Source organism: Pholis gunnellus (genome assembly GCF_910591455.1).
Source record: "Pholis gunnellus genome assembly, chromosome: 22".
Classification (NCBI taxonomy): Eukaryota; Metazoa; Chordata; class Actinopteri; order Perciformes; family Pholidae; genus Pholis; species Pholis gunnellus.
Window position 1 is genome coordinate 7,339,124 of NC_136549.1, and position 12,647 is coordinate 7,351,770.

At 48.2% G+C, this 12,647-nt stretch overlaps 1 protein-coding gene across 2 annotated transcripts in view; it reads right to left on the bottom strand.

The window, feature by feature from the left end:
- tbc1d22a (TBC1 domain family, member 22a) overlaps positions 1–12,647 on the bottom strand; it is a 95,294-nt gene that overhangs the window by 44,317 nt on the left and 38,330 nt on the right. For both annotated transcript variants that reach the window (XM_079183548.1, XM_079183549.1), the window contains exon 10: positions 2,292–2,398. In XM_079183548.1, coding sequence (XP_079039674.1) covers positions 2,292–2,398 — 107 coding nt within the window. The remainder of the gene's footprint in view (positions 1–2,291; positions 2,399–12,647) is intronic.

Sequence of the window (12,647 nt, forward strand, 5' to 3'; positions counted from 1 at the left end):
GTATTTCCACTGTACACCAGGTACCGTAATGATAGGAAACCACACCAGCTGTTTCATGGGTGAATCTTTTTTTTTTTCCCCCAACCCTGTTTTCCAAACCTCCCCACTTATGAGTTTGTTCCGCATTGTGACGCAATTAAAATCCGTTAAATATTTTACACAAATTGGTCCGAAACAAGTGGACACCGGCGTAGCACCAGTTATCCAGGAGGTACTGGAGATATATATATATATATATACGGTGCTTAAAAGGCAGTGAGCATATGCTCCCCCAGCCTTCAGGCCCCTCAGTTAAGTGTAATAGTGGATAGTGGATGTGAGAGGGCTGGAGCCGAGGTCAGAACAAGGATCACCAACTAATTATGGTGCGGAGGCACTCAGCCTCCGTCACATTGTTTAGAAAGCATTAAGGGGGGGAAGCATAGGCTTCCCTGGTGCATTGCACGTAATTAGTTTGGAGCCAAGGTCACGAACAAACACAAGCGGGGGGGGGGTTACGACAAACAGCATCCGCACACTCCATTCTTCTCTTCTTACCTCCTCTGTCTCGCCTCTTTTCATTTCCTAAATGAATAGCCGACCAATTGATAGTTATTTATGGATGATCACGCTTTATGCACACCACATGCTCCTCGCTATTAATTACCTTTAGTGTGTGGGGTGGGGTGGGGGGATATATATTGAGTGTCACGACATGGAGTATATCTTTAATGCACGAGTGTATTAAACATGAACTCTTAGAAATGTCCGATTAAACGCCATCTTTCCTCAACCAAAACGTCACCTCGCCATCGAGGTTCAGGGTTTTTCTTTCACCCCTGAAACACTTATTTCCATACAACAATAAGCATATCGCCGAATCAATACACTTAAGGACTAACTGCTGTGGCCATCCTCTTAAGTGTTACTTTAGATTAGGGTCACTGACCCGACCGGAGGAGGGGGGGGGGGGACTTGGCGGATGCTTCTTTAACTGTGCCAGGACGTACAATGATAAGAGTAGCCGAGCTAAAACATGGCCACAAGAGACAGAACGGTGACACCCGGGCCACGACTGTTAGAGCCAAACAGAGTTCTGACATTAGCGGGGAGTCACAAGGTGCCCCAACGTCAAACAAAGTCAAAAAAAGAGAAAAAAGGGTTTTTGGGGAAGAAATGAGGAAACAAAATGAAGTTTGGTGCCGCGGCCGGGACGCAATTATCTGGCCTGCGGACACTCGGACCTGCTTGAGAATATGCGAGACAGTCACATTTACTGAACCCACAGCTCTGTACACAACGCTGCAGCGCTGTGTGTAGAACTATCTGCAGACGAATGCACTTGACCGAGCACCAATACTGCATCGTTATGAGCATTCTTCCTTCTCAGGGATGTTACGCACACGACGAGGGTTACTGACGTTACTTCCTTGTTATAAAACGTGGCGAGGAAACCCACAGGAGCAAATGCCAAAAGTTGAGTTTTCCTGAAAACAAGAATGATGACTGGTGCGTTTTCACACACACAAACGGCCTCCTAAGTTACCACATGAGCGGGACCAGTTGTCAGCTGTGTGCCGCTGCAGAATGAATAGAGGGGGGGGGGGAAGACTTGCAAGCAAAACAAAACATGATTAAAAAATGAGTGAGTGGGAAAGCGGCACGAACAGTTCTGATGTGATTCCAGTTTTCTTCAAATGCTAACGACAGACCGGGAGGGGGCGGGGGGGGATCTTTTCATTCCTTTTTCACACATTGTGCAGTGCGGCGTGACCTCGACAAGTGTGTATCCCCGACTATACCGTCCCTGAGAGCTGTGTAAAAGCTCCAGTCAGAAAGAAACTTCTCGATCAGACAAGATCCAGACCGGTATGCCAACCAGTGGAGCACATGACCTCCTGTGATGTGAAGCGGTTGCTACCAAGCCGCTAACGCCGCCAGAGAATCAACACCTCAGCGTGCAGCTGAACACGGCTTCCAGCCACTCTCAGGCTCGCCGTTTTTTGGATCGACGGGCTGTGCGGTTGGGGGAGGTCTCGCCCTCGGGGTCACCATCCGACCCACCTCGTGTTAACCTGCAGACACACCGCGCTGCGAGCCGACCGTGCGGCTCCTGACCGGTGCAAACGGACGGGGAGCTGAGGTAAACAAGTGGCAGTTAGAGGAACACTTCTCTTTATGAAGAGCAGGATCAGAGAAGCGAGTAGACGAAAAGTAGAGGGAGAAGAGAGGCTGGTACAGAACCATATGTGGGCATTTGTTTTATTCTTAGATATTCTAAGACATCTTTGTCGACACGTCCGCGTGCTTACCTGGATGCCGTCCAGCAGTTTGCTCATGCACCAGAAGCTGTCAGCCTCGATGTTCCTCAGGGCCTCTTCCTGGAGACTGGACACGTCAAAGTTTTCCACTTCCTCCTCTGGAGAAGACAAAAAAGGGAGAGAGAGTGAGAAATAAGCAGCGCATGGGGAAAGAGACAGGTGAAACGGAAATGGGAGAGAAAATGTAACAAAGGTGGAAGGAGCGAAAGAAAGAGGACTTCAGGTCTACCGGCACAGCGGGGGGGATGGAGGTTATGAAAGAGATGTATGGAAAGGAACGGAGACGAGAATAAAGGAGGGATGAACCGAGCAGCGCAGGCAGCGTGGCGGCTGAGCGCGTGGGAGGGAAATAAAACTAATCGCCGAATTTTAGAAAACAGCGGTTCAACCTTTTCCCACAGCTGCACTGAATATGCAGAAAATGTCACGCAGCCGCCGCGCGCACGGCATCGTTTGTACCGTTGCTTTTCTATCTGCTTTGTGTCGAACTTGCTGGTCGATTAAAAAAAAAATAGGCACAACGGCATTTGCGAAGAGCGTAAAGAAGGAAGTACGGGCTAGGACGAGGGCAGAACACTGCTGCAGAAGAGAACAACATCCGAGCGATGAGCACCCCGAGTCCCCCGGTCGTCTCCAGCGGGGGTGACTTCGACGACGGGTGTCATCAGATGTCATTAACGGCAGCAGTGTGTGACGGACTGCAGGGGCTTTTGACGGGCTCCTGACAAGCCGCTGACAGCCAGCGGAGAGGAGACGGGACAAGACTGATTAACAATGATCTACAGAGAGACGGAGGAAAAGGGACGTGCTGGCTGCAAACAAAAAAAAAAAAAAAAACTGGAGTTATGCATTTGTGTGAGTTCTTGCATTCCTAATACTCACTTGCACACACACACACACACACATACACACACACACACACACACACACACAAGACCCGGCAGCTCTGCTTGGTATCCTTGGCAACCCCGGTGGAATGTTGTCAAGGTTGTAATGAGCATGCTCAGACTGACGGACGGACGGCGGGCCAGGACTACAAAGCCAGTTACAACTAGGCCGCGTGTGCGCTGGTCCAACACCCCGCCACGCACGCGCTCGCATCACTGTCTCGTCGGCTTGAAGTCAGGTAAGTGAGGACGGACGGGAGGCGGACGGAGAGAGAGGCCGCGGTTCCTTCATTTCAGCGAGACCCTTTCATCCCGTCGCACCCGGACAGATCAAGGAGGTCCGCACACTGCGTTCACACAGCTGCCAGATCTTTAATACCAGATGCGGACGTGTGGTCGGGGAGGGGGGGGGAGGGGGGGCCGGGTTGTGATCAGTTCATTCTGACCACAGTACGAACGCAAGGCCGCGCACACAACCGACGTTATTAGTGCAAACACGCACGGTATTCATGAAAAACCCCCATTTTTTGGAGCGACGTCTAAATGAAGAAAGAAAACCAGACAGCTGATGGGATGAAAGCATTTCTGCCCTGCTTAAATTGGGGCTACAGATGAAGTCAACTACAATCAGCTAAAGATAAATGCGGCGCCGGCACAGCTGTTGGAACGGCACAGAGACAACAGCGGCCGCCATCTGACCAATGTGAAGTCAGTATTCGGTTTGATGGCTTCTCTAAAGCGACGCAGAAGACAATGACAACACATGAATGCGTCTCTCTCTCTCTCTGTCTCTCTCTCTCTCTTTGGGCAACAGCGGTGCCATTCAATTTGTAGTAGAAAAGATTGATTATAAACACGCTGACTGGCAATCCGCGTGGTGTCGTTGCTGATTAACAAGGCGGTGAGAGTGCCGCCGCTCCGGCGTTCTGGGGGGACCTTGGGCATCCCAAAGTCTCAAATCAGTCCTTGTCGCCCCGGCTGAAGCCTCGCTGTCGGGCTCGGTTCCAAACCCGGACCTCGACTCCGGGGCAGATGAGAAGGGACGGCTTCCAGGAGTCCAGTGGTGGCGCTGGAATTGGGGCGTAGCTCATCACAATAACAAGGACACACTAGAGGAAGGGCCCTGGGGCCAATGCGGTGGGAGCGCCTGATCAGTGCAGCCGGATCACATAAGGCAACAGTGCCCCCTGTGGTCGCTGGCGGAACCGCTGCTGACCCGCACACACACACACACACACACACACACACACACACACACACACACACACACACACACACACACCGGCTAGACACTGATGAATGCTTAAAAAACAGCCGGTCATTAGTCACTTCCGTGGCCAGGGAGTCCAGACAGCTCATTCTGTTCACTGTTTAAGAGGACAAAAGAATCAAATCTGTGTGCTGAATGCCTGATGACATCACAACCTGTGGCTGGGTTTCATTCTTGATGAACCACTTGATCCACCTTATGAACGAGGAGCGTTGTGGACCAGCTGACGATACACATGTCCGGCGGAAGCTGAGCACAAACACTAGACGCCTGCATGCAAACGCAACTCTAATAAAAAACACACGCGCGCATTCAAAGTGATCGCAAAGCGCCAACTGTTCACTCGAAAGTGAACAGAATCCAAACTTCCTCCGACAACCCGGATTTAAGGTGACCTCTTATTCTCTTCTTGACATAGTTACAGCTCCCCCCCCCCCCCCCCCCCCCCATCAGTCTGCTGCTCCCATCTCTTTATACACCTGGATTTTCCTCTGATAGTCTCTTGATCTCTCTCCTCCTACACCAACGCTTTGCCTCTCTATTCTCCCTCCTCCCTCGTTTCCCCTCTACACACCCATTTGACATCTCTTCTGTTGCTATTGCAACCCTGCCTCTCCAAGCTGTTCTCCTCTCTCCCCCTCTGCCTCACCTCCCTCTTCCCATTGGCTGCAGAGCCAGTTTCCTGCCAGGCCTCGGGGCTTATTTCCTGTTTGTCCTGGCGCAGGGGGCAACTTGTCCAGGGAGACCAACTGCTTGGTCGCTGCCAGCTGTGAGCACTTGGCACGGCTTGGCATGCAGAGCCGGGGTTACACCTCCGGAGACCGAGTGCCCGGGCGCCTGCACACACACACACACGCGCTCGCGAGTATACACAACACGGGCGCGCTCGCGCCAGTGCCGCCATCTGCCCCCTACAACTATGGGCCACAAGGTAATGTGATGTAAGATGATGAACGAGCTAGTTTAGCCTGATGTAATCATAAAGCGTGCGTGTGTCCCGAGTGTGTGCGAGCGTGTGGCTTTGCAGACAGCAATTGGCAATAAAAAAAAAAACAGTCCCGTTTGACAACCTTCTGTTGGTTCAGATTAATCACAAGCAAACCTGAGTTTTAGTTAGAGAGAGAGAGAGAGAGAGAGAAGAAGAGAGAGAGGAAGAGGGAGAGAGGGAGAGTGAAAGAGAGAGAGAGCGAGAGAGGAAGAGAAAGGGAGAGAGAGAGAGAATGGGAGAGCGAGAGAGAAAGAGGAAGAGAGAGAGAGAGGAAGAGAGAGGAAGAGTGAAAGAGAAAGAGGAAGAGAGAGAGAAAGGGAGAAAGGGAGAGAGAGGAAGAAAAAGGGAGAGAGAGAGAGAATGGGAGCGAGAGAGAGAAAGAGGGAGAGAGAGAGAGAAAGGGAGAGAGAGCGAGAGAGAAAGAGGAAGAGAGAGAGAAGAAGAGAGCGGGAGAGTGAAAGCGGGAGAGAGAGAGAGAGGGAAAGAGAGAGAGAGAGAAAGAGAGAGAGAGAGAGAGAGAGAGAGAGAGAGAGAGAGAGAGAGAGAGAGAGAGAGAGAGGGAGAGTTTTAACAAGATTTCCTCATCCACAGCTCATAAGATCACATGAAGTGGTGCAGTCATTACTTATAATTTACAGCGGCGGTTTCGGGTTAAATCCAATGAATCTAACGACTTACAATTGGGTTTGCCGAATTCCAAACATGTCGCATTCCACTTCCCACCTTCAGAATCACACCCAGGTGACACAGCCGAAAAAAAGGCTCGACAGTTTAAAAAATGGGGCACGCGTGTCGCTGCTAGACATGTAATACTTCCACTTCCACCCCCACCGCAACCTGCACCGACACAAATGCGTCCACCGTCGCACAGTTAGTGTCATAACACCGTTGGTAATGAGAGCTGAACACGGCAGTCCTACTGCTGGATCAGTAAGAAGAGAGCCGGCCTGGCAAACCTGGTGTCGCTCACGCATCAGGAACGTTACGAGGACAGAACTATGGCTGTGTGTGAAGCAAGATGTGAAGATATGGTGGAAGTGATGTGAGTAGAGGTGAAAGTAGGAATAATTGTGTTTTTTTTCCCCCCTTTGAGTTCATGAGACTGTAACTTATCCAAAGTCTCCTGTCTAGTTTCCCCCCCAAAAAAGAGAAATCTAATCAATGAGACGTTATCCAGCGTCTTCATTTCATACTTCTTAGATGTTAGAAGGTTTTTTTTCTTTCTTTCTTCAAAGTGCACCACGAAGCTCACTCATTGAAAGCACTGAACTTCAGCCTCGCCCCGGTGATAAGGATACGCTTCGGGGCCGGAAAATCGACACAATCACTCCAACAATGTTCTCATCTCCCACTATCTGCACTGTAAGCCATGTGTCCATACATCAAACAGCAGGGGGGGGCCCCCACAGCTGCCGGCGAGATAATGGGAGCCCTCGACATCAAGTGGAATACAGCCATTAATACCATATCTGCCTATGTGCAGACGCATAACGATCCACTTGGCCCTCGAGGTAAGATGGTGTCTTGTACGAGGAAGCTTTAAGTGCGTAATGCTGTAGTAAGGCCACGCCGCATCGCATTAACTGTTGCTGCTGCTGCCAATATCTCTTTCCCCACGTTTGTACGGCACAGATGCGTTGTGTGTGAAAAGTGCGATTTCAACCTGCTCGCAGCTGGCGACGCGCCAGGCAGACGCAACATTGCCCCGGGACGATGTGTGTTTGTGCGTTCCTCCACGGCTAACGGCGCTAACACACGCGGGGCGGAGTGGGCATTGGCGACCGATCGGCTGCGCTGCAGGCGTGCGCCCACGGGAGGAACACTTTCTTTCCAGCTAAGAGACGTTAAGGACGATTTGCCAGAACATCGTGGCACGTAATAGGAAAAGTGGGGACAAATAATAAAAGTTAGTGTAGGATCCAGGCTTTTAAGGGCGTGGCAGATATTAGTATTTTTTTGGGGGGGTTTGGACAGTTTGACGGACAAAAGAAGCAATTTAAAGACATCACCTGGGTTCCGGGGACTTACTATAGACAGCTCAAAGAGTAGCAGAAAAAAAGGCATTCATTTGATAAATAATCATTCGTTAAACCCCTACTTTGATCCCAACATAACCGCTGGAAATCACTGCAATTATTATGTCCCAAAAGAGTATACGTGTCAGCAGGTTAATGCGTCATACTCGGGTTTCCGGTCACAACTTTTGGTTTAAAAGTCAAATGCGTGAAGCAGACAAACGTGATGAACCGAAGCACGAATCTACGGTCGCCTTTTTATAAGCCGCCTCCTCCTCCTTGTACAGACACACGTAAACACGTTTTTTAAAATCACGCCCGATCCACTCAAGGCGCAGTAAATCTGCCCGGCTAATGTTCAAAGACACATTTGGGAGCGGCGGGAAAGTTTCCCCGAGATGGAAGTGAAGGATCAGTCCATTAAGTCATTAGTGTGTGTGTGTGTGTGTGTAATCTGCAGGCTTAGTTAGGAAAAGGCAAACATTAGGGGGAACAGTAATAGGCAGACATTATGACTGGCAGCTGACACATTGACACACACACACACACTAAGCAGTAGCCCTGTGGTGTTTGTGTGAACATGTGTGAGGATCCTCTCTCTCTGTGTGTGCGTGCGCATGGGTGAGTGCGTCTCCGTGCGCGGCGGCTTTGTTTCAGACGCCCTACAAGTCTTTGTGCGCCAGCGTGATGATGCAACCGCCCAAACGCTGCACGCCGCCACGGCGGCAGCGCGGTAAAAGATGACTGTTTCAATTGCCTGCAATTGCATCAGGTCAAGCGGAACGCGTCTCGCTGGTGAATGATAAAACTGATTTTTTTTTTTTTCTCTCTCTCTCTCCAAATGAAAAGGGGCTGACAGAGAGAACGAGAAATAGAGACTTGGAGAGATCTGAAGCTCCGCGGTGAGGAGAGCTTCAATTTATGGCTTTTTATAGTCAAGTAATTAACTTAATCTAAAAATATTCAATAACCCCCGTTGCGATTATTCACAGAAGATAAATCATCTTTTGACAGAACTATTTCTCCGGATCATTTCGGAGCTCTATTGCTTTTTATCAGGAGCAATGAAGGAGGATCTCTGGTTAGACGGGGGGGGAAATAAGATCAGGTCCAGATGAAAGCACAGCTATTGATTCGCAGCTTAATGTATGCTACTGTGGAGGGCTGACAACGGACTCCGTGGTTTCAGCGGCCATCTCCACACCGAGGGCCGAAACACGGGACGGTTCCCGACACGCAATTTAAAAAAAAAACGACAACAAAACGCAGCGCAATCCCCTTTGCACATGGTTCTCACGCGGCTTGAAGAGATTTCCCATTTTCTGTAATCGTGTCCACGCTCGGCAAAATAATTACCATATTTGTGTCCTGTTCTCTGCCACGTGTTTTTGATTTTAGTTAACAGCAGCATGCCCCCAAAAAATGCAACACACTTGACCAAATATTCACTCAAATTAAACTAGAATTAAAACGGGCTTTAAATAGAATACGACAGAAACAACGTGTTATTGATAGAATTGAGGCATGTGAAGACTAAAAGTTAATACAACTTATTTCCATAATGGTCCTGGCCTTTACAGTCAATTTAAGTCATTACAGCAAAGATTGCTGCGGCTCTGCAACATTACAGACTTTAATTATATATATTTGTCATATTACAAATCGTACATGTTCACTCTAATACTAAGAACATTCAGCCGACTCTCCGCTTCCCATGTCCTTCAATAGAAAGGTTGTCCACCTCATTTAGCGTCTGTTCAGCGGATCCAGATTTGAAAGCACTGAAAGGATTTTCACTATGCTGAATAATGTTTCCAAAAAAGTTTCCAACTTTGTAGGAGAATACAAAGTGTCGTGTTCTAAGCTTTGGTAGACCAGAGAATATTGAGATTACAAAAGGTCACTGGTGCTGTTTTATCCCACTGGTAACACTGTAACTTTAAAGTTCATTCAGTGGGGTGTCTTGTTACCTTCTAGGACTATATTTTATTAAATCGGGAAATTAGTTCCGTAACAAAAATAGTCTTAAAAACCAACATGAATTAGGATTGTGATAACATCATGGATCGTGATCCCGCATGAAAAGAAATAACAATTTTATAAGTTTTTGCCACATCGCCTACATCTATATGAGAATACTGAATGCAGCCTCTTTAAAAGGAGAAACAAGTAGACACTGAATGCAAAGTGTCAACCCTCAGAAGTCTGAAAGAAAAGAACATACTTCAGGGGAATGAAAGAGAGACATTTATAGAGAGAAAGGTGGAGCTAGACAGCGACTGAGGGGTCAGAACCACACATCTGATTCAATCCCTGCCCGTCCAAATGCTATTACTTAACCCCAGAAACATGGTGATTGCGTTCTGAAACCAAATAGAGCAGTGGAGTATGAGACAAAGCTCCGGCGGGGAGAGAGAGAGAGAGAGAGAGATAAAGAGAGGCGGCCCTCAAAGAGAATTGAAGAACAAATCTCAAACAAATCTGCCGGGGGGGAGAATGAGGCCTACGCCGAGTCAATAATCTCATCCAATGATTAAAGCTGGAGAAATTAGAGAAAGCTAAAGTTGATAAGGAACAAAGTAGAACAGACAGTGTTGCTGCTGGAAGACGGCAGCCGCGCGCGGGGCAATCGCTAAGCAGCTCATTAAGAGCTCATTCCAGCCGTTAATCAGAGGGAGACCTGGAGTAGAAGGCTCGGCCGACACCGGTCAGACCGTCGGGAGGACAGAAGCCGATATTAGCCAAGACCCACTCCGCTGGATTGCTCAATCTATAGACGGACCGACGGGGGCGGATGGGAAACACAAAAGGAGGTGGAATCACGTTCACAATGAATGTCGTCTAGCGGATCACTAGTTTATTGTTTATGTGAAGTAAACAATATATGCAAATCAATATTCTAAAATGATTTGTGTTATAATATTTGTAGGATTAGATTCCATTGGCGGGTAAAAGTGGGAACGTTTCCGACTCGTGTGCTACGAACATTTCCGATAACTCGGGAGCGTTGTGGAGTTCAAAAGTCAACATTTGTTGACAAAAGAGCGACGCAATAATTAAAAAAATTCACATCATGCTTTTATTTTACGCAACATTTTTGCTTCAATGCATATTTGACTGGAAAAAAAAATAACTGCTCCCGCACGCACCTGAATTATCGGGACGGACTAGCAGCAATCTAACAGCACCATTAATTGCATTTATAACCAAAGAAAATGATGTTTTTTTTAGGGCTCTGACACCAAGAAATATAACAGACAGTCAAATCGTCATTAAAAGAAAATCCCTCAACAGAAGCGTTCAATAAAAAACCCCAAAAGGAGATGAAGTTCAGCCCTATTAGCTGCATTAACAACAGAGTGAAACTTCATTACGGCTCCCATCTGTCGGGTGACGTTAGAAACAGTAACACTGGAGTCACTTAAAAAAACCACCGGATGACAGCGACTCCCGTGCTACCGACACCAGAACACAACCGAGTCTTCAAGGCTTGGCACTTTCTCTCTGTGACCACACGTGTTGGGCCAATCATCACACGGCGGTTCAGCACCGTAATCCCCCCCCCCCCCCCCGGTGCGAGGACGCAATTGAAATACAAATGAGTGTGGCACAGCGCAGCGTGGCGTGGCAGGGCTCACTGTGCCACAGCTGAAGCTCCGTGCCAGCAGACAAACAACAGATCAGAGAGGAGATATGAGGGGGTAAGGCAGACGACAGAAGGGGGAGAGATGTGAAGACAAAAGGGCCAACAGTGAAAGCCTGAAGTAAAAGCAAAACCGCAGAATAAGACGGTGACATTTCAGTTGCAGGAGGGGAGAAATCTGAATTCACAGACACGGCTTCTAGTGTCATCCAGTCTGATGAGACGCTCCTCTTATAGGAGGCATCGGCTTCAGTCTGTGTTCTCTGTGCGAGTCTGTATTCGTAATAGCTCACCTCGCCAGTCTGGGCCCCGTGTTTGTGTGTGTGTGCGTGTGTGTGGTTTCACGCTCCTGCAGGCATTTCATCACAGCTGACTGACAGTACGCTTCCATCTTCCAAGCTTTGTCCCTGGATGCCCCACCAAGCCACCCCTCCTCTCTCCACGCACGCACACGGTAACAACGCCGGGTCTGTGTGTGTGTGTGTGTGTGTGTGTGTGTGTGTGTGTGTGTGTGTGTGTGTGTGTGTGTGTGTGTGTGTGTGTGTGTGTGTGTGTGTGTGTGTGTGTACGTGTATAAGAGTATCTGTATCTGTCGCACCTCGACTGTCTCAAAGAGACCTCCAGCCGAGCCTTTTTTTTAAGGAGCATTACAGAATCAGAAACTAATTGATCCCCCGGGGACAATTCGGTCACATTTACATTAAAGAGCGTCATTAATTTTTGTGAATTATTTATTCACAGTATGCCAGGATCTGAGTGCCTTAACTGTTAAAGTAAGAATCATGGCGAAAGAGCAACTGTTGAATGTTTTATCATTTTCAAAAAATAAATGCGTTTTCTTGGGTTTTTCCTCGCTGTGCCGCAAACCGTGGCCGCTAAACCGAGGTACATATCCAACTGTGTGCTTTGTGTACGGTTACACGTCTACTTGCAATCGATCTTTGGCGCGGTCTGAACCTGCAGTGGGAGTCTCTGCGTGAACGCTGTGGAGAGAAGGAGTCGCCGTCCAGTCAGGTTTTTGTTTTATTCCGCTCAACTACACGCTTAAAAGTAAAAGTTTATGAGTTTAAATAGCATTCCTGGCACTTTTATGCTAACAGAGAAAACATATAGTTTGAATCTTGTCTTGTTTTTTTAAATGCAATCCTCTCCGGGGGCCAGTGTTGCAGCACTAGAACATACCTGCTTCTTCTTATTTGTGTAGATAAATGCGAATTCAAATATTGAAAATGATGTGTAAGGGCCTACGTTTGTACCTCCGACAAATTCTCCCGACCACAGAGCGATAGCAAAAGGCAGCCGTGTGACCTACGCGCAGTGAAAGAATCGCAATGGATCAAAATACGACAGCCGTGGCGAATAAAATAACAAATATTGGCAACAAATACGAGTTGCATAAGAGAGAAGAAGTCCATGCAAAATATAGGCTGCACTCCTTCCACTGTTCACCCTGCCTTTTTTTAAACCAGAATGTGTGTCCGGGCCAAATGCAGTAGTAAAGTTCACAAGTTTGAACATTTTTCGGTTAAATGCATCAATCTGGA